General features: G+C 62.5%; 1 protein-coding gene across 1 annotated transcript; it reads left to right on the top strand.

The window, feature by feature from the left end:
- Positions 1 to 160: 160 nt before the first annotated feature.
- TCF7L1 (transcription factor 7 like 1) lies at positions 161 to 20,652 on the top strand. Its single transcript, XM_075117428.1, has 12 exons — positions 161 to 450; positions 527 to 587; positions 1,359 to 1,489; positions 15,749 to 15,832; positions 15,988 to 16,120; positions 16,795 to 16,897; positions 17,204 to 17,287; positions 17,725 to 17,868; positions 17,956 to 18,115; positions 18,948 to 19,055; positions 19,370 to 19,430; positions 19,504 to 20,652. Exons 1-12 carry the CDS (start codon positions 247 to 249, stop codon positions 19,959 to 19,961), a joined length of 1,731 nt encoding a protein of 576 aa, XP_074973529.1. The 5' UTR covers positions 161 to 246; the 3' UTR covers positions 19,962 to 20,652.
- The last annotated feature ends 946 nt before the right edge of the window (positions 20,653 to 21,598 follow it).

Here is a 21,598-nt window from a genome sequence, read left to right as displayed (position 1 = left end):
GGAGCCCCCACCGCCGGCCGGCGCCCTGTGGGCCGATCCTCCGGGCGCGGGGCCGGGCCGGGCCGGGCGGCGGGGCCGGTGGCGGGGCGGTGCGAGAGCCCTGCCCTGCCCCGCGGTGTCGGTTTGCAGCCGGGCTCCTCCTCCCCCCGCCGCCCCGCGCATTCCCGACCCTCCCGGGCGGCGGCGGCGGCGGCGGCGGCGGGGGCCCGGCGGTGCCGGAGCGGGCGGCGGGGCCGGACCCCCACCATGCCGCAGCTGGAACCGGCGGGGGGGGACGACCTGGGGGCCCCCGACGAGCTCATCGCCTTCCAGGACGAGGGCGAGGAGCAGGACAAGGGCGCGGGGCGCGGCTCGGCCCACGGGGACCTGGACGAGCTCAAGTCCTCCCTGGTCAGCGAGACCGAGAACCGCGGTACCGGCACCGGCACCGGCACCGGCTCCGACTCCGAGGTGAGCCCGGGGGATGTCGGGGGGGGGGGGGGGCGGCGACCCCCGCCCGGCCCCGCTCACCGCGCTCTCCCCGCAGGCGGAGCGGCCCCCGCAGCCCCGGGAAACTTTCCAGAAGCCGCGGGACTATTTGGCAGAAGGTACCGGCCCCGCTCCCGCGCCCCCCCCGCCCCGCGCCCCTTCCCCCCACCCCGCTCCCGCTCCCCGCCGCATCCCCCCGGGACCATCCGACACTTCTCAAGTTCTTTGTTTCCGCCCCCGGCTGCGGGCGGGACCCCCCTGTGTTCCCCCCCGTGTCCGTCCCCCCCCCCCCGTGTTCTCCGCCTCCCCTCCACCGGAGGAACCGGTCCCGACGCGCGCCCCCGCCCCCGATGTGAGCCTGACCCCCCCAAGTCCCGCCCCCTCCCCGGTAACCGGTCCCCCGTCGCTTCCCCGCGGATGGGTCAGTGCCCCTCACTCCCCCACCCCCCCGGAGGAACATGGCTCGGAACCCCCCGCTCCCCGCCGCCAGCGCAGACCCCCACCCATTGCAACCGGGACCACTCGTCCCGCGGGGGTCGCGCTCCCCCCCAGCAGCTGGGAGCCCCCCAAGAAGAACCAGGGACCCCCCCCAAGGGGCTTGGGTACCCCCAGAGGGACCTATCCAGGCCCCCCCAAGTGGGGGACTCAGACCCATGACCACCACCCCCCGTCTCTGCAACCGAGACCCCCACCGGAAGAACGGGTGCTTGGACCCCGCTCCCGCGGGGACCGCGACCCCCCTCACTCCCCTCGAACCACGGACGACCCCCCAGGGACTTGGGCACCCCCAGAGGGACCTACCCATGGCTCCCCCATGATCCCATCCTTGCCCCCCCCCAGGAGCATTCCCCCCCTCCGCCACCTCCTGACCCCCCCACTTCTCTCCCCAGTGGTCAGACGACAACAAGATGGGGGTTTTTTTAAGGGCCCCCCCTACCCCGGCTACCCCTTCCTGATGCTCCCCGAGCTGGGCAGCCCCTACCTCGCCAATGGAGCCCTCTCCCCCGGTGGCGCCCGCACCGTAAGTGCCCCCCGACCCCCCCCCGGGATCCCCCCGCGCCCCCTTTTTAGGGATGCTCGGCCCCCACTTCGGCTCCGGCCAAGCCTCCCGCCCCGTCCCGAAGGAAAGCAACTGCCCGGTGCTAAAAAAAAAAAAAAAAAAAAAGGGAAGAAATTGGGTTTTTTGGTTCACCTTGCCCCTTCCAGGGGAGGTGCACCCCGGGGGGGGGGTGGGAAGCTGGGGGGGCAGCCTCGCCCCGGGCCCCGAAACCTGACCCTGAGCTGCTGCGCCGCTTTTCTCATTTAAAAGGACTCCCTTCGACTTTTTAAAGCTCTTAATGGGCTGACATTGTCTGTCCCTCCTTTGGCGTTTAGAAAACTGATTAAGCAAATTGAGCGAGCATGAGATGGGGGGGGGGGGGGGCAAAAGAGAGTGGGATTGAGGCCCCCCAGCCTCGCCAGCATCCGTCTGCACCCAAACCATTCCAAACACCCACTTGGTCTGGAAGCGTGAAGCTAATCTAGAGGTAGAAGCCTATTTTAGAAATATAAACCTATTTTCTAAACACAAGCCGTGCCATACAGGGCTCTGACCTGCCTCAGTTTCCCCTCCCCGGTACCCCGATGGCATCCCGGGGGGGTTTCTCTGCCCCCCGGCGGGGATGCGGTCCCTGGCTCTGGTACCCGCCGCATCCTGGGCTGGAGCATCGCGTCACGCTCGTGGTTCTCTGGGTGTATTTCTGGCTCCGTGGTGGTGACACCTGATGGTTTTAAGCACGTTGTTGTTCCCCGGGCTCTAGAGGAAGCTGCGTTACCGTACGGAATATATATATAGGATGGCAAATTAAAATGGCTTAAAATCCCGAGCTGGCCGGCCGGGATCCTGGCTTCTGGTGGTGTTGTGTGGAAAGTTCTCTAGATTTTCTGGGGAGAGGTTTCCTTGCTTTTGCTTTATTGGAAGCAACTGGTTTGAATGGCCGTCGAGCGTAAATCCCGGGCCGGGGAGGGTGGGGGATTGGAGAGACTTCCTTGCGTCTGGCCAGCGGCCGGGTGCCGGATGGAGGGTCTATTCCCAATTTGTCACTTCTGGTGTTATTATGTTTCGGAGATGATGCACAACTGGCCCCGATCCCAAATACCGGTGAAGAATAAGGGATAATTAAAAGGGAGAGGGGTTGGGATTCATAGAAAACAGCGACTAACGATGATTTAATGAATCCCAGAAAGAGGGATTAATGAAAAGGGGCTGGGAGAGGAGCTGATGTTGCATCCTGGTTTTGGACCCTGGTTGATGTTGAACCTGGAAAAGGACCGGAGGGATGAGTGGGGATGGGAAAGCCCCAGATCGGGGCCGAATCCCACTGGATTTGGGGCAGTTTTGTGCAGAGCCGAGCCCGGGGCGCCGAGCAAGTGAGGGGCTTCGCACCAGGAGCAAACTTGGGGTTCTGGGAGGATTTTGCGGGCATACGTCATGTCTTGATGCTACCAGAGGTGGCTTTTGGAGCTGAATTTGCTGTGCTGCCAGGGCAGGGTGAGGCCCCGCTGTATCCTGCAGCCACTCATGCGATGAAAGCATCTGAGCTCTGCGCTGGTCAGCAAAACTCCCCCTTCCCACGTGGTCCGCCAAAACAGCGGCTCAGGGATCACCCCCCCTGGCTCCCGGGACATCACGATGCTGGCGAGCCCGGGCTGCATCGCAGCGGGCGCAGCGTCCCCGAGCCTGCGCCGGATCTGGCTGGGCGCAGCGTCCCCGCACGGCAGCATCTCCCGAGGGCACCGAGCTCTGCGCCGGCAAATCCGCCGCCCGCCCTCGTCCCGGGAGGCTTCAAGGCAAGACCCGACACGTGAAGCGCAGAGGTGGTAGGAGGCGGGAGGCCACCAAGCAGCCCTGGGAGCTTTTTTTTTCCTGTTTCCTTCTTTCCCCCCCCCCCGCCACAGCCGCTGGAGGAAATGAGCTGATCCGCAGGATCCGGCCATCCCAGTGGCCGTAGCATCCTTGCCATCCCTCAGCTGGGGGGCTGTGGGTTGAACCGCTTGAAAAAGGAAGATTCCAAAGCCCTGCAAATCTCCGTGCCTGGGAGATGCTCCGAGGAGGCAGCCGGGGGGGGGCGAAGGATGCTGGGGATCCACAGGTGCAGGTGTTGGACCTGGCAGCGGCGAAACCGCTGGAGGACTTGGTTTTTTGGAGTAACGGGCAGCCACGCCGGCTCTTTTTGCATTTCTCCACTCCCTGAAGCAGGATAATTGCCTCCATCCCCACGCAAACCCGCCAGGCACCGAAGCGAAGGGGTATTCCTGCCCTTTTGCTGGATTAAATCACTCGGCTCCAATATCGTCCGTGTAATTTTCAAATGGGACCCTAAAATTTGGGGTGTCCCCTCCGGTATCATTTTTCTGGCGATTCCTGGCCAGGGGGGGTATTTTTTCAGGCTCCTCTAAGCCGATGGAGGAGTTTGGCAGGGTGTTATGATGGCATTGCCATTTGGAGCAGCGTTTTAGCCTGGTTTCCCCCAGGAGCACACCAGGAATCAGGAATTGGGGACCCCGAGGCTGGGTTTGGTTCCTTAGGAGCATGGGAGCTGTGATTCCCAAAACCACAAGGGTACCCAAGGCAGGATGGAAAGGAAAAGCTCCAGGCGAGCACCGGCACCCTGAGCTGGGCGGACGCAAACCCCTGCCGCCGCGGCGCCGGATCCATCCCATCAGGATCATTTGGAGCCAACGTGTTTTTATCCCGAGCCCAGAACAAGCCGGATCGCTACCGGGGCAAAACCGCACCCTGGTATCCTTGTCCAGTCCCTGGTGTCCTCCGATCCCTGGCTTGGGGAGGGGAAGGGATGGGAACCGGCCCCTCAGCATCCCCAAACCGGACGGGCACTGCTGGGGAGGCGAAGGCGAGAGGAGGCGAAGGCGAGACCATGCGTTGGCGGATAAAAAAACCTCCTCACACGGGATTGTCATTATTTCCCCCCTCCAAAATAATAATAATAATAAAAAAGGCAGTTTAACCCCAGGAATTCGAGTCTGGAGGCGAGTGTTTAAATAAACCCGAACCTTCCTCAGGCGTGGAAATTCAGCCGAGGCACCCAAACAGCCCCCCACGCCCTGCAACAATGCCACGCCGGTGTAATTAATGCATGCTGGTGTAATTAATGCACATCGGCGGGTTGCGGTCCCAAAATAAATGAGGGAAAAAAAACCCTATAACCTGGGCTTGTTTCGGCTTTTTTTTCCCCATTCCTGAGATGAGCTCGCGATCCCCACGCGGGCTGCAATACAGAGGCATATCTGTCTGCAAAAGAAAATATATCCTCTTAACCATGCGGCTGCCAAGAAAAATGATTAAAATATAGATTTTTGGCAAGAAAAGGGGTTGCTCCGAAAACCAGGCGGGTCTTGCTGGAGGCTCCGGCGGCGGCTCCGGCTGAGCGGGGAGGGTTTTGGCGTGCGCTCATCGGGATGCGGGATGGAGGTGGTGGGTCGGGGGGGGATTTTTTTGGCTGCAGGGGCTCGCTTGGTGCTCGGCATCCTCTGACTTCGTCCTTCGCCAGTCGAGCTCCAGGCACCTCCTTGGGATTTGCTGGTTTATTTGGGATTTCCCCCCCCCTCCCAGCAGCGGCATGGGCTGCCTTCCCCACCTGGAAAATATTAAGGAAAAAAAAAGGATTTTTCACACTTTTTGGCTTCTTCCTCTCACCCCGCACAGCTGCCGGGCCGATCACATCCCTCCCGGCAGCAAACCCTCCCCGTGCCTCAGTTTCCCCTCACGGAGGTGCTCCTGCCTGTTGAGCCTTCGCACACAATGGCCCCTTTATGTCTCCTCCTTAATTATGCTATTCGGCTAATTACCCTGGTTTTTTGTTTTTTTTTTGAGGGGGGGGACATGGGGGACTAAATGAGACCTCCAGGAGGTTTCCACTAAACCCCCCCAACCTCTCCCTCCTCCCTCCCTTTTCCAACACGATTCCCAAATTAAAGCAATGAAGTAAGTGCTCCAGGCGACTCTCATAAGACCTGGTTTTGTTAAGGGGACTTAACGCGCATTCATCATCTTTCTGGTATTCTGAGCAGCTGCTTTTCATTAGTTTTTCTTCCTTGAAGTCGCTGGCGGGAGTGGGGGAAAGAGGAACCCGGCGAGAAGCGCCCAGCGCATCCCGGCTGGAGGAAGAGGAGGGTTAAGGGCAGGGGGAGGTTGGGCGTGCGCTGCGTCCTGTCTCTCTGCTCGTATCAGGGTTTGAGGGTGTTTTGGGGGAGAGGGGATGGGTTGGGGTGTGATGGGCTGGGTGAAGGTACCCCAGGGAGGAGTAGGAGGAAGGGGTGAGGATGGTGTGTGGTTTCACGGCTGGCTTCTTTCTTTGGGGTGTTTTTTTGGCAGTGATGTCACCCTGTGTGTGCCCTGGGAACCTCTGAGCCCTGGGAATCCCACCTGGAGGCATGGCAGAGGGTAGGGGAGGTAGGCACGCTGTAATGCTGGGTGAGCTGGTGTCCCACGGGTGCTGCCAGGGTTACAGGACTCCCCCTGTTGTCCCATGGGTGCTGCCAGGGGGTACAGGACCCCCCCCCGTTGTCCCATGGGTGCTGCTGGGGGTACAGGACCCGCCCCGTTGTCCCATGGGTGCTGCTGGGGGTACGGGACTCCCTTGGTGCTCCCCTGAGCCTGGGCGCAGCGTTGCCTGGCAGGATGCAGAGATGCATCCCCGGAGGTGTCAGCCCCCCAAATCATGGGGTTTGTGGCCAGTGGGTGCGTGGCACTGCGACGGGACCCCCTTCACCCCAAACTCCTGCGACAGTGTGGCTTCAAGTGACTTTTTCCATCATCCACATACTTTGGATGGGATCTTAAAGATTTTACACGTGCAAAAGTGTGTTAAAACGCCTTCCCCGGCTGGATGTCGTGTGTTGTGTCCCCCCAAAACCAAGGATGCTCCAGCGGGGGGTTTTGGAGATGGTGGGATTTTTTTCGCCAGGGCGGGGATGAGCCCTTTGCGCCCGCTGGGATCCCCCGGCGGATGCAGCCGCCGCCTGAACGCGGGATGAATGGAGCCATTCAGCGTGATGGACGGGAGCTGAAAGCTGCAGACAAAAGCCTTGGGGCAGCGGGGGGGAAAACTTGTTGCCGCCAGGTTTGGGGAGCGGGGAGGGAACTGCTGGCGGTCTGCGTTCCCGGCGTGCGCCCGTGTTTCTTTTTCAGTGGCTGGGTGCATGCATGAGGGATGCTTGTGGCACCCATGGGCGAGGGATGCTCGTGGCGCCCATGGGCGAGGGATGCTTGTGGCACCCATGGGTGAGGGATGCTTGTGGCACCCATGGGTGAGGGATGCTCGCGGCACCCATGGGCAAGGGATGCTCGTGGCACCCATGGGTGAGGGATGCTCGTGGCGCCCATGGATGAGGGATGCTCGTGGCGCCCATGGGCGAGGGATGCTCGTGGTGACCATTGTTGAGGGATGCTCGTGGCGCCCATGGGCGAGGGATGCTCGTGGTGACCATTGTTGAGGGATGCTCGTGGCACCCATGGATGAGGGATGCTCGTGGCGCCCATGGGCGAGGGATGCTCATGGCACCCATGGGCGAGGGATGCTCATGGCATCCATGGGTGAGGGATGCTCATGGCACCCACTGTTGAGGGATGCTCGTGGCGCCCATGGGCGAGGGATGCTCGTGGCACCCATGGGCGAGGGATGCTCGTGGCACCCATGGGCGAGGGATGCTCGTGGTGACCATTGTTGAGGGATGCTCGTGGCGCCCATGGGCGAGGGATGCTCGTGGCACCCATGGGCGAGGGATGCTTGTGGCACCCATGGGCGAGGGATGCTCGTGGCGCCCATGGATGAGGGATGCTCGTGTCACCCATGGATGAGGGATGCTCGCGGCGCCCATAGATGAGGGATGCTCATGGCACCCATGGGTGAGGGATGCTCATGGCATCCATGGGTGAGGGATGCTCATGGCACCCACTGTTGAGGGATGCTCGTGGCGCCCATGGGCGAGGGATGCTCGTGGCACCCATGGGCGAGGGATGCTCATGGTGACCATTGTTGAGGGATGCTCGTGGCGCCCATGGGCGAGGGATGCTCGTGGCACCCATGGGTGAGGGATGCTTGTGGCGCCCATGGGCGAGGGATGCTCGTGGCGCCCATGGGTGAGGGATGCTCGTGGCGCCCATGGGCGAGGGATGCTCGTGGCGCCCATGGATGAGGGATGCTCGTGGCGCCCATGGGCGAGGGATGCTCGTGGCGCCCATGGGTGAGGGATGCTCGTGGCGCCCATGGGCGAGGGATGCTCGTGGCGCCCATGGATGAGGGATGCTCGTGGCGCCCATGGGCGAGGGATGCTCGTGGCGCCCATGGATGAGGGATGCTCGTGGCGCCCATGGGCGAGGGATGCTCGTGGCACCCATGGATGAGGGATGCTCGTGGCGCCCATGGGCGAGGGATGCTCGTGGCGCCCATGGGCGAGGGATGCTTGTGGCGCCCATGGGCGAGGGATGCTCGTGGCGCCCGTGGGCGAGGGATGCTCGTGTCGCCCATGGGCGAGGGATGCTCGTGTCGCCCATGGATGAGGGATGCTCGTGGCGCCCATGGATGAGGGATGCTCGTGGCGCCCATGGGCGAGGGATGCTCGCGGCGCCCATGGGCGAGGGATGCTCGTGGCGCCCGTGGGCGAGGGATGCTCGTGTCGCCCATGGGCGAGGGATGCTCGTGTCGCCCATGGATGAGGGATGCTCGTGGCGCCCATGGATGAGGGATGCTCATGGCGCCCATGGGCGAGGGATGCTCGCGGCGCCCATGGGCGAGGGATGCTCGCGGTGCCCATGGGTGAGGGATGCTCGTGGCGCCCATGGGTGAGGGATGCTCGCGGCGCCCATGGGCGAGGGATGCTCGTGTCACCCATGGGCGAGGGATGCTCGCGGCGCCCATGGGCGAGGGATGCTCGTGTCACCCATGGATGAGGGATGCTCGCGGCGCCCATGGATGAGGGATGCTCGTGGCGCCCATGGGCGAGGGATGCTCGTGGTGCCCATGGGCGAGGGATGCTCGTGGCGCCCATGGGCGAGGGATGCTCGTGGCGCCCATGGGCGAGGGATGCTCGTGGCACCCATGGGCGAGGGATGCTCGCGGCGCCCATCGGCGAGGGATGCTCGTGGCGCCCATGGATGAGGGATGCTCGTGTCGCCCATGGGCGAGGGATGCTCGTGTCACCCATGGATGAGGGATGCTCGTGTCGCCCATGGGCGAGGGATGCTCGTGTCACCCATGGATGAGGGATGCTCGTGTCGCCCATGGGCGAGGGATGCTCGTGTCACCCATGGATGAGGGATGCTCGTGGCGCCCATGGGCGAGGGATGCTCGTGGCGCCCATGGATGAGGGATGCTCGTGGCGCCCATGGGCGAGGGATGCTCGCGGCGCCCATCGGTGAGGGATGCTCGTGGCGCCCATGGGCGAGGGATGCTCGTGGCGCCCATGGGTGAGGGATGCTCGTGGCGCCCGTGGGCGAGGGATGCTCGTGGCGCCCATGGGTGAGGGATGCTCGTGGCGCCCATCGGCGAGGGATGCTCGTGGCGCCCGTGGGCGAGGGATGCTCGTGGCGCCCGTGGGCGAGGGATGCTCGTGGCGCCCATGGATGAGGGATGCTCGTGGCGCCCATCGGCGAGGGATGCTCGTGGCGCCCATGGATGAGGGATGCTCGTGGCACCCATGGGCGAGGGATGCTCACGGCGCCCATGGGCGAGGGATGCTCACGGCGCCCATGGATGAGGGATGCTCGCGGCGCCCATCGGTGAGGGATGCTCGTGGCGCCCGTGGGCGAGGGATGCTCGTGGCGCCCGTGGGCGAGGGATGCTCGTGGCACGTCTGCACATGGAGGATGCTCGGGGTAGCATCCCCATGCCAAGGTCCCCGTGGGCTGCCCACAAGGCAGCTTGGCCAGCATCCTGGCGATGCTCCAGCCCCCACCAGCTTCACCCTGCTTCCTACCATCCCTCCCACCCCGCCTTTCCCCGGCCACCTTCCTCTGCAGAGCCGCAGCCGGGGCCAAGCTGATCAGCAGATGCCACCCCCATCCCCAGCGTGGTGACGTGGGGATCCGTGGCTAGAGACAAGGTCAGCTTTAAGCACCACCTCTCCGAGCTCATCCCAGATGGGGTTTTTTTGGCATATTTTTCAGCTCCCAGCGTTTATTTCTGGTTTTCCATCCCAGCGCCGTTGGCATTTCCTGCCCGGTTCATGCCAGCGTCCGTGTGCCACCGGCTGATGGGTTTGGGCTGCGGTGTGGGAACAGTCAGGCATCCTCTCTTGAGGGGCTGCGAACTCCCAGCGCTGCACCATTCTCACTCCCAGATCAGTGTCCCCACCTGCGACAGCCTTTGCCTGGCTTGTGCCACCCTAGAAATGCCAGGAGGGACCGCTGTGAGCTGTGGGGACGAGCTGAGACGCAGCATCGTGCCCCATATTGCCCCTTTGCAGCCCTTTAAAAACCCTGAACCCTGATAGGAAAAGAAATAACCCCACCAGGAATTATTGGGGTTCTCCTTGGTGGGATGTAGGGATGTGGGAGACCCCCCAAAAGGATTCGTCCCCACTGGAAACTGCCATCCCGGCATTCACAGCCAACATCTGGAGGAGATTATTTGGCTGGGAAGCGGCTCAGAGGGGAGCGAGGTGGAGGGGGGGGGGGGGGGCGAGGATTTACGGCTTGTTTCTTGGGCTGTAAATCCCAGCTGTAATTGGGATTTCTCCCTCCCTAATTATCCGCGGGGAAGCGGAACGCGGCAGCTCCCCGCACAGGGATGTGGGACGGGCGATGGGCTGTGCGGGGCCAGGATGCTTTTTGGGTTTTTCCCCCTTTTCTTGGGTGTTAAGGTGATTTATTCGAGCTCGAAGGACACCTGACACCCAGCACAGGAAGGCGAGAAACTGAGTCCCTCTTTCCATTTCTTCCCGGCCCCTTCCTTGCCTCCATTTCCCACTCCAAGGGGACCAGAACCCCCGCGGCTGGTGCGCTGCTGACCCATTCGCTTGCCTTTTCCCTCTAAGTGGAACTCACTTTTCTTGGTCTGTTATCACCTTCAGGAAGGCCTTTTTCCTCCCCCCCTTTTTCCTACCCCCCTTTTTCCTCCCCCTTTCCCCCACAGCCTTTTCTCTCCTCCCCTTTTCTTTCCCCCTTTCCCCCCCATTTCTCCCCTTCCACCCCTTCCTCCCTGGTTTTCCTCCTCTCTTCCCCTTTCTTCCCCCCCCTTCCCCCCTCTTTCCCCTTCCCCCTCCCCTAGTTTCTATCCCGTTTTGAGGCTCACCACCTGCAGACCCCTCCCCACATCCTGCTTTGCACCAAAACCTCATTCGCAGGTTTGCAGCCCTGGAATCTCCTGCTGGGGTAGATTTCGGGGGGGTGTGGGGTGTCCAGCTTTTTGCTCCCAGGCACAAAGTTTTATCAAATAAGGCAATGTAGAAAACCCATTTCTCTCAAAAATCGCACCTCTCTGACCCCCTGAGCTGTTAGGAGCCAAATATAATCAGTTTTAACCCAGACGAGCTGGTGGTGCTGCTCAGCGCCAGCATTTTGGGATGCTGGGGGGACCGGAGCATCCAACACCCAGATGAAGATTTTCAGGGGTTCCATTAAACATCCCACAAAAGCCCATTTGCTGCCCCAATGCTCGGCCTTTTCCTTCTCCCCCCAGCATGATTTTGGGATATATTTTGGGGAAAAAGGGCCGGAGCAGAGGTGGGAGGGGGAAGGGTGAGCTGTCAGTTATCCCACAGCTGTGTAAACAGGCTGGGAGCGAGGACGGCTGGGGGGGGTCAGCGGGGGCTGCGGCAGGGCCGCGTTCGGGCTTGCTGAGCCCGGAGGCTTTGCAAAGCCCTGGAAATTCGGGCTGGAAAAGGGGACGTCGTGGGGACGGGCAATTTGGGGTCACTATCCCCCCACTACCGCCTGCCCCAGGCTGCGCCCAGGGACGGAGGTGGCGTGGGAGGGATGGACGCTGGGGACGTGCCAGTGGGATGCTTCCCCGGACGATTTCCAGCTTGCCCGCGGGGTTTTGGGGATGGGGCTGGAGTGGCCGGGTGCCGGCACCGCGTGGACCTTCTCCACGGTGGTTCCTGCCGGGTCATCTCGGGGCTGGAGCACGCGCAGGCAAAGGGAAAAGCCAGCACGGGGGCTTTCCATCCCCGGCGCCTGCGGGTACCATTTCACCTGGAAAAAAACATCGGCTCAGGTCCCAAACAGACCGTTTCTCTCCCCAAACGAGAGGCTGGTGGCTGCAGAGCCTGAGCCTTCGAGCCCAGCAGAGAGGAGCCTGCTGCGACCCTGTGCCGCCTCGCTGGGGCACGCAACTTCGGGATGAGCGATGTCGGGATGTGCAACGCCGGGATGCGCAACGTCAGGAGGACACGCGATGCTGGGGCACGCGGTGCCGGACATGCAACACCAAAACACACAGCGCTGGGATGTGCAACGCCGCGATACGCAGTCCTGGGACATACGATCCATGTGATGGCAAGACACATGATGCGGGGACATGCAACCTTGGGACGTGAGATGTTGGGACGCGCAACAGCAGGACACGCAATCCGGGGACATGCAACACCAAGACACAAGGTGCTGGGACACGTGAAGCCACGTCATGCCGCACCAGGACACGCAACGGTGGGACACGTAATGCCAGACACGTAACGCCGGGGCACACGACACCAGCCCTGCCGCCAGCCAGGACTTTTCCAGCGGTGCTTTTCCCCCTTCCCAGGGAAAACGTCCCAGCCGGGATTGAGCCCCACATGCGGAAGAGGAGAGGAAATCCGCTCATTAAAGACCGTAATTGGGCATTAGGGGATCCTGTGGCGTTTGCACCTCCTCCCCGAGCGCGGAGGCGAAATGCCGCTGCTGCCACGCGGCGCGACCCCCACCCCGGCACCCCGGCCCCTGGCATGCCGCCGCCAGCCCTTCCTCCGGCTGCTGGGGCCGCGGGGTGGCTGTCTGCTGGTGGGGGCTCACCGCACCCCGGGGAGGGGACGGACGGACAGACAGGAGGCTTTATTGTGGTCCTACAGCTCCGGCAGAGAAGGGGTTAACTCCCTGCTTTTAATTGGGGGGTGGCTGGTAACGAGGAACCAGAACTTGCTCTAATCTCTCTGGAATGTGACCGATTTTCAACTATTTTCTTCTTTTTTTTTTTTTTTTTTAATAGCTCCAATCTGCCGCTCGCGCGTGGTTCCTGCACGTGGTGGTACAGTGGGAGCTGTGTCCAGGCTGGGGCCAATGGAAGGGGCGGGGGGCTGAGGGGGGCTTCATTTTTCCACATTACCACTGAACCGTTCGCCAGCTCCCCCCCGCTCTTTGTATATTTTGAAAGGGTCCCCCCTTCCTCTCCCCTCCCCGGCCTCCTGAAATGGCTTCAAAATGAGAAGCAGCCTTTTATATACGCGGCCTTTCCCCAGCCGCTGTCCCCCAGCGGCTTCTCCGCTTACAGAATAGATGAGAAAGTCCCCTTTGTGATGGGGGCAGCGGGCAGGGGACGGCGAGGCGGAGCTGAAGGCACCCGTCAGGGACATGGGGGGCATCTCCCGCCTCACCCCGGCGCGGAACCCGGCATGGCGGGGGCACCATGGGTGGCATCACCCCGGCACGGTGGTAGGGATAGTTGGGTACTGTGTGCATCATCCGAGCGTGGCTGTGGGGATGCTTGGGGCACCTCGGGTATCGCCCCGGGCACGGGGGTGTCGGCATATGTCGTGTGTTGTCCCAGTGCAGCCGTGGGGATGCTCAGGGCGTCTCGTGTCTTGGACCGGTACAGCCACGGGGAGGTTGGGCTGTCCCGTATGTCACCCTGGCATCGGTGCAGGGATGCTCCGGGCACCTCATACATGGTCGTGGGGGTGCCGGGACATCTCGTGTGTCACCCGAGCACAGCCACGGGGATGCTCAGGACATCTCGTGGCGGTCAAAGGGATGTCAGGACATCTTGTGCATCATCCAAGCCCAGCCACAGGGATGCCCTGGGCACCCGGTGCGTTGACTCGGTGCAGCGATGGGCATGTCGGCGTGTCCCAGGCGTCACCCTGGCATGGCCACGGGGATGTTGGGGCACCTTGAACCTCACCCTGGCATGGCCATGGGTATGCTGAGAGCACCTCATGCATCACCCCAGCATGGACAAAAGGATGCTCTGGGCACCTCAGGCAGCACCCAGTTATGGCCATGGGGATGTTGGGGCACCTCAGACATCACCCCAGCCGCGGATGTCACCGCAGCCAGCCTGGGAGCATCTCTAGCCGAAACCCTCTCCCTGTCAACGCCACGCTGCAGCTTTGGTGGCACGCGGGGCGGCAGCAGCAGCACTCAGCTGTTTGGAACCGGCCCGGAGTTGTACGGCAGCCAGGCCCCGGGGCTTCCCCACCACAGCCCGTCGCCTTTGATCACCCAGATTTGGAGGATGCATCAAAGGCAGCACTTCAGGAAACGGCTCCTACTGTACTTGGGAGCGCGGGGTGTGCGGCAGGTCACGGCGCGAGCCCGCGCAGGTCACGGGGCCGCTCACATACCAAGCGTGCTCCGAGTGCGCGCGGCGCCCTGGCTCCCTGCCTCCTCCGCAACCGGCCTTCGGAGCAACGGCCGAGGGCCAGATCCGGTTACAGCTCCCCGGCACCGACGGGTCCGCCTCGCTGCTGTTATCCCGGTGGTGTCAAAAATCTCCTCGGGGAGAACGCGCGGAGGCATCGGGACCGGGATGCTGGAGCATCCCTGTGTGCGGGATGGGGCTTGGACGTGGGGTGCCTGGTTTAGGCGGTGAAGCAGGTTTTTAGGGGATTCCCCGTGCTGTTGGCTGCAGGAGCGGCTGGGTCATGGGAAATCCTCATATCGGGCTTTGTCGGGACCGTGTTGCAGCCGGCGGGGTTTCCTGCGGTGCCCTCGTGGCGCTGCCGTCGGCACAGGGTGGCCTCAGATTGTTGGTGGGATTGTCCCCACGGGCAGCGCCGCGTCTTCTCCCAGCTTGGCCGGGCTGCTGGGCCGCGATGCGGGGTCACCCAGAGGCGCTGGACGCCCAGCGGTGGTGCGGCCGAGTGCGGGGGTGCTGGGGGGTGCTGGAGATGGAGGGGGGATACTGGACACCGGGGGGGAGTACTGGATATGCTGGGAGGGATCCTGGAGACATAGGAGGGATTACTGGAGAAGGAGGGTGGGTTACTGGAGATGCAGGAGGGGGATACTGGGGATGGAGGAGGGGATACTGGAGATGGGGGGGGTACTGGAGGGGCGGGGGGATGCTGGAGGTGCAGGAGGGGTTACAGGGTGGATGCTGGAGATGCGGGAGGGATGCTCAAGACTGGGGAAAAGCAGGAGGTGATGCTGTGGGGGGACACAGGATGCTCTGGGGGGCTGCAGGAGGCAATGCAGGCGCGGATGCCTCTGTCCAGCCAGGGAAGAGTTAATACTCCCTGCAGCTCCTCGCTGGGTTTTCCTTCCAGCTGCTTCGGATCAGGAAGGTTTGTACGGCAGGGAAATTCCTGCGCGCAGCTGCAGCCCGTCCAGGCCACATTCCCCAGCGCCGGCATCTCGCGGGACGCACCTCCCTCCCGCCGTCTGCCGGGAAATGCCTCCGGCCCCTCTCTGCCGCAAAACACAACACAAAGCACCTTTCTTTCGGGGGCCACTTACGTCCAGTGCCAGGGAGACAAACCTGTGTGCTGCAGCCAGGTTTAAGCCAGGGAGGGGGGAAAAGCCAAAGAAAAAGCCCTGTATTTGCCTCTCCCCCCATCCCTCGTTGCGATATGGGGCTGGTTTCTCACACTCCAGAAATTCGGGGCTGGTGCCCCAGGGACCAGGGACAGGGAGGGCACGGGCGATCATGGCTTGTGGTGTGCTGCTCCAGGCATCGCCGTGTCCCAAAAAATCTGGTTTTGGAGTAGGGAAAGGTGGTGTCAGGAATTGTGAGGAGGCCAGGTGGGGGCTCGTGGCTACTGAACAAGACAGCACCGAGCAGGGGTTGGGATTTGTACCATCTGGGGCAGGGATTTGGGGTCTGGGGCTTTGCACCATTTGGGGCAGAGATTTGGGGTTTGGGATTTGGGGTTTCATATCATTTGGGGCTTTGCACCATTTACGGGGTCTGTAAGGGCTGAAAACAGTCTTGTGTGCCCCCAAAAGCCCTTTGCCAGCAGCCCCCAGAGCCCTCCATGCGTTGGGGTGTTCCCAGCCAAGCGTGCAGCGGGGGCTGGGGGGGACGTGTTGGGGCTGGGGGGTTTTGGGGGGCTGGAGGAGGGCGTCAGCCCGGCTCTCCTGCAGTACCTGCAGATGAAGTGGCCGCTGCTGGACGTGCCCGCCGGTGCCACGCTGAAGGACAGCCGCTCGCCCTCGCCCGCGCACTTGGTAAGAGCAGCCAAATCCCGTGGGGCTGAAGGGGTTCTCAGGGGGAAATCCCGCTCCAGCCCCCTGTGATGCCGATACGATGCCCACAGGGTGGGTTTTTGCGGGGGGTGGCCATTGTTTCACACTCCCACATGCTCTTCCTCGCTGCCCCACAGTCAAACAAGGTCCCGGTGGTGCAGCACGCCCATCACATGCACCCGCTGACGCCGCTCATCACCTACAGCAATGACCACTTCTCGCCAGGCTCGCCGCCTGGCCACCTCTCACCGGAGATCGACCCAAAGACGGGTGAGAGCAGGGGTGGGACGTGGCACCAGACACGTTTGGGTGAGCAGGGGGAGGGTGACGGTATCGATGCCGTCCTGAGAATGGGGTGCTCTCCAGCGGATGGCCCCTCTGCTTCCCGCATGGTTTTCACAGCCTGGTCCTTGTGTGGTGGGAAGGGCACGCGGCTGGTGTCAGGGGTGGGGTCCTTGCCTGGTCACAGGCTTGGCTGGGGTGCGTGGGGATCCCTCCAGGTCTCTGTTATGGCTATCTCAGCATCCTCGCCTTTTTGCTGCAGACAGGGAGAGACGGGGTGCTCGGAGGGAGATGTGATGGCAGCAGACAGGATGCTCAGAGAGAGATGGGGTGCTGCGATGCAGACGGGGTGCTCAGCAGCAGATGGGATGCTCAGAGGCAGATGGGGTGCTCGGAGGGAGACGGGGTGCTCGGAGGCAGATGGGGTGCTCGGAGGGAGACGGGGTGCTCGGAGGGAGACGGGGTGCTCAGAGGGAGATGGGGTGATCAGCAGCACACAGGATGCTCGGAGAGAGATGGGGAACTGGGAGGCAGATGGGACTCTCTGGGGCAGATGGGGTGCTTGGAGGGAGGTGGGGCACTCAGGGGCAGACAGGGTGCTCGGAGGCTGCCATGTCCATGTTTTAATGCCACTTCTCCTTGGTCCCTCCCTCCCTCCACAGGAATCCCACGGCCGCCGCACCCGTCCGAGCTGCCCCCCTATTACCCGCTGTCGCCAGGAGCCGTGGGCCAGATCCCGCACCCCCTGGGCTGGCTCGTGCCGCAGTAAGGGTGGGCTCGACCCTGGGCTGGGGGATCACTTCCTCCTCCGTGCCCCTGTCCCCGGGCAGGTCCTGTGAGCCCCACGTCCCCCTGAGCCCCACATCCCCCTGAGAGCCTCCGCCTCTTCCCATTTTATCTGCTTTATCAAGAGTGGTGGGATGCCAAGAGCTCCAGGGGTTGGGAAGGGAGGGACTCCCCAGCACTGGAAATCTTGGGAATCTGTGGGATGGAGATCAGCCACGGAGCGGTCCGAGGGCCCCCGTGAATTGGGGAGGGATATTTTGTCCACTAAAGCTGGTGCATTTGCAGGCAAGGACAGCCCGTGTACTCCATCCCTCCCGGCGGCTTTCGGCACCCCTACCCTGCCCTCGCCATGAACGCCTCCATGTCCAGGTGGGTCTCGGCTGGGATGACGGACCCTCCTTGGGTGTCCTGGCTCCGGCAGCGGGTTTTTGGCCGCTTCCCTGAGGGCGATGCAGCATTGGCAGCGGGCGCTCCCGGGACGCCCTGCTCTCCACGGGCACGGACCGGCCCCAGGAGGTTGCGGTGGCATCCTCAGCTGAAAATACACCTGGGAGGGTGCAGGTAGTCCCCACGGGAGATTCTGTGGGGGAAAAGCAACGTCCCATGGGCTCAGGGAACTGCTTAGGCTGGGTCCATGTCACCATCCTGCAAGTTGGGGCAGGATCCAGTGTAAAACCGGACCCCAGCTGGGCTGGGGCTGGTGGTCTTTTAACCCAGGAGGTTCTCAGGAGGATTTGGAGTGGAAACTGAGGGCTGTTGGTGCCCGTGGGGAGCTGACGAGCCCTCCCCTCCCACTCCCGCTGCAGTTTGATGTCCAGCCGTTTCTCCCCACACATGGTCCCACCGCCCACCCACGGGCTGCACCCGTCGGGCATCCCACACCCGACCATCGTCTCACCCATTGTGAAGCAGGAACCCACCCAGCCCAGCGTCAGCCCCGGCGGCAACTCGTGAGTCGGGGACGGGAAGGGATGGCCCCGGGGACGGGAGCTCGTCCCCAGAGCATCAGCAGGTCCTGATCATCTTGCTCGTTGCAGGAAATCCCCCGTCACTGTGAAGAAGGAAGAGGAGAAGAAACCCCACATCAAGAAGCCGCTCAATGCCTTCATGTTGTACATGAAGGAGATGAGGGCCAAGGTGGTGGCCGAGTGCACGCTGAAGGAGAGTGCTGCCATCAACCAGATCCTGGGCAGACGGGTACGGGCATCTCAGCTCTGGCTTAGCGCCCACGTGCTGCCCGTTTGTGACCTTGAAATGGCTTTCAGCCCCCTTTATTCCACCTCTCCCCATGGCTTGATCCCTTGTCCTGGGGCATCTCCAGCCCGGAGGTCCCAGGGAGCTCGTGGGGACCTGGGTGGCAACGGGATGGCAACGTGCTGGGGCTGGCTGGGGGCCCTGCAGCCCCAGGGCAGCGTGTCCTCGGGGCCAGCAGTGGGCTTTTGGGTTTGCAGCATGACCTTGGGGTCTGCAGCATGGCTTTGGGGTCTGCAGCATGGCCTTTGGGGTCTGCAGCATGGCTTTTGGGGTTTGCAGCATGGCTTTGGGGTCTGCAGCATGGCCTTTGGGGTCTGCAGCATGGCTTTGGGGTTTGCAGCATGGCTTTGGGGTCTGCAGCATGGCTTTTGGGGTTTGCAGCATGGCTTTGGGGTTTGCAGCATGGCTTTTGGGGTCTGCAGCATGGCCTTTGGGGTCTGCAGCATGGCTTTGGGGTTTGCAGCATGGCTTTTGGGGTCTGCAGCATGGCCTTTGGGGTCTGCAGCATGGCTTTGGGGTTTGCAGCATGGCTTTTGGGGTTTGCAGCATGGTGTTGGGGGTCTGCAGCATGGCTTTGGGGGTCTTCAGCATGGTGTTGGGGGTCTGCAGCATGGCTTTGGGGTCTGCAGCATGGCTTTGGGGTTTGCAGCATGGTGTTGGGGGTCTGCAGCATGGCTTTGGGGTTTGCAGCATGGTGTTGGGGGTCTGCAGCATGGCTTTGGGGTTTGCAGCGTGACTTTGGGGTTTGCAGCGTGGTCTCTTCTCCCCCCTGCAGTGGCACTCGCTGTCGCGGGAGGAGCAGGCAAAGTACTACGAGCTCGCGCGGAAAGAGCGGCAGCTGCACTCGCAGCTCTACCCGACGTGGTCGGCGCGGGACAACTACGTAAGTGCAGCCCCGCCAAGCCCCGCGGCCACGCGGACTGGCCCGGAGGAGGTCTCCCCGCCTGACCCCTTGCGGGGTTCCCAGATGGCTCCTCTCCCAGGCGCCTTGGCTGGTGGGAGGTCGGGGTTTGGGTGGTGGACGATGGCGCTGCGTCCCTGGGGAGCGCTCTGCCACCCTCAGCAGCTCCTGCATCCCTGTGAGCTGCTCTGGGGCACCGTCAGCCCTGTTCCCCTCTGCGGTCTCATGCGTCGAGCAGCCCCCAAGGGCTCTCTAGTGACAGAAAGCCACGTTAAGGACTTTATCATATTTTCCAGGGCAAGAAAAAGAAGAGAAAGCGAGAGAAGCTGGCCCAGCAGCAAAGCCATGACACGGAGAGTGAGTATCCCCCCTGCCAGCCTCCTCCCTCCTCTGGCTTTTGGCCGCTCACGCTGTCCTCCATCGCTCGCAGGCTCCCTGGCATCCAAGAGCAAGAAGCCGTGCGTGCAGTACCTGCCAGCCGAGAAACCGTGCGACAGCCCCGCGTCCTCCCATGGCAGCATGCTGGATTCGCCTGCCACGCCGTCAGCTGCCTTGGCATCCCCGGCCGCGCCGGCTGCCACCCACTCCGAACAGGCTCAGCCCCTCTCGCTCACCACCAAGCCCGAGGCCAGGGCTCAGCTCACTGTGCATTCGGCCGCCTTCCTCTCGGGCAAAGCCGCCTCCTCTTCCTCCTCTTCCTCCTCCTCCTCCTCGAGCCTCGGCAGCCCACCCTCGCTCCTCTCCAGACCCATCCCCTTCACCTCGGTGCCCTCCACGGCTCTTTTGTCCTCGCCTCCGTCCTTTGCGGCTGCCATCCCGTCCCCGCAGGCTGCCCTGGCCGTGCTGCAAACGCAGCCCCTTTCCCTGGTCACCAAACCTGCTGACTAAGGGAAAAACTCGTCCCCCCTCGTCCCGTCCCATCCGTCCCCTCCCTGCTGTACATTGCAGAAGCCACAATCAAGATTCAAATGCAGCCAAAACCATTATTGGTCAATATTTGACCCTTTCTGAACTCTTTTGTAAGCAGACTCTGGAGGAAGGGGCTTTCTGCTCAGAGCTGCTGCCAGCAGTCGACCTAAAGACTGTTTTTATTAAAAAAAAGGAAAAAAGGAAAAAAAAAAAAAGAAAATAAACCCTCCGCAAGCTGCCACTGATGGAAACCTCCTGCGAGCTGACCGTGGGCGCGGGCCGAGGGCCCGTCGCCGCCGCAGGGCCCATCGCTGCCCATGGCCCGGCACTGCCGTGCACAGGCAATGCCGGCACCGGACGTGGTGGGAGTTGAGCCGGCGCCGGCGCTCCGTCCTGGAGGCAAGAGCAGGAACACCGGCTGCTGACCCGGTGCCTCCGGACGCTCCCAAGTCCTCCCGTCCTGCGGCTCTGCCCCCAGCCACAGCGATCGCCTTCGCTCCCTCGCAGCGAGGAGCCGGATCCTGCCCTGAGGATGCCGCGCCGTCGGCCCTGCTCCTTCCCGCAGTCATGCTGGGGTGGGCGGGATCCAGGGCTGAGCCCTGGGTGGGGGAGGGTTTTCCCCTTGAAACCCTGTTATTTTTCACAAAAGGAAATAAAACTACAGCTGCAACTTGCTGTGTGAGCGTGGTCAGTGGGGGAAGCGTCCGCTCCTTGCCCATCGCCACCTTCGCCCCGTCGGCGCTCGAGCGTCACCGTGCCCCCGGAGGCACGTCGGGAAGGGGCTCTGGTCCATCCCCGGCGCGGGGCACAGGGCCAGGTGCGGCCCCAGCCTCAGAGCATCACCCAGATGCCTCCACCGATGGGCACAGGGAGATTTTGGGGCGTCCGGCACAAGGCTGTGATGGAGCGATCGGGCAGCGTGCGGTTTGATGGAGCGATACAGGCGGCAGGATGGGGTTGGGTAAAAGAGTTCAGGGGGTGCCTGAGAAGCCGAGGAGTGCAAGTTAGTGGTGTCTCACGGGCAGGAACTGCAGCACGCCCCGTGCCTGCTTCTTCCAAACCAGGAATGAAAAGACAGATGAGGATGAAAAAGGACGTGCACAAAAGCAAGCCAGGGTGACCCCGTGGATTTTCAACTGATCTTAAGTTCTCGGTCAGTTCGACACTTGAGCTAATCAAGACTCTTCCGTCTCGCTATATTTTTAACAGGGGAAAAAAGCTATCTCAAACTTTCTGTGTTGAAAGTTACAATTTTGCTTTCTGTTGCAGATTTAATGCTGGCTGCGCCCGCCCCAAGGTGATTCGTGGTGTTTATAGTCCGGTTTCATTCCCCTTTCTGAATTTCTTGGCCAATTTCCATTGCCCGGGACCCATCCTGGCTCCTCTGCTTGCGCCAGCGCTGCGTCGCGGGGACCACGGTCCCCTCAGGCGCCTACCCCACGGCAGAGGGCAACATCCAAACCATCACTATCGATGATGGGCTGAGCCCTCCCCGCAGCCGCTGGCCCTCCAGCTCCCAGTTTGGTGGGTACTTTTGCTCCTTTGGTGGAATAAATGACGCCTTCGCCTCCTGTTGTGTCATTTCTCTCTTCCTTTCCAGTGCCGAGCTGGCGTGA

The sequence above is a fragment of the Phalacrocorax aristotelis genome, chromosome 24 (assembly GCF_949628215.1).
Source record: "Phalacrocorax aristotelis chromosome 24, bGulAri2.1, whole genome shotgun sequence".
NCBI lineage: Eukaryota > Metazoa > Chordata > Aves > Suliformes > Phalacrocoracidae > Phalacrocorax > Phalacrocorax aristotelis.
This window is presented reverse-complemented; position numbering and strand designations above follow the sequence as displayed.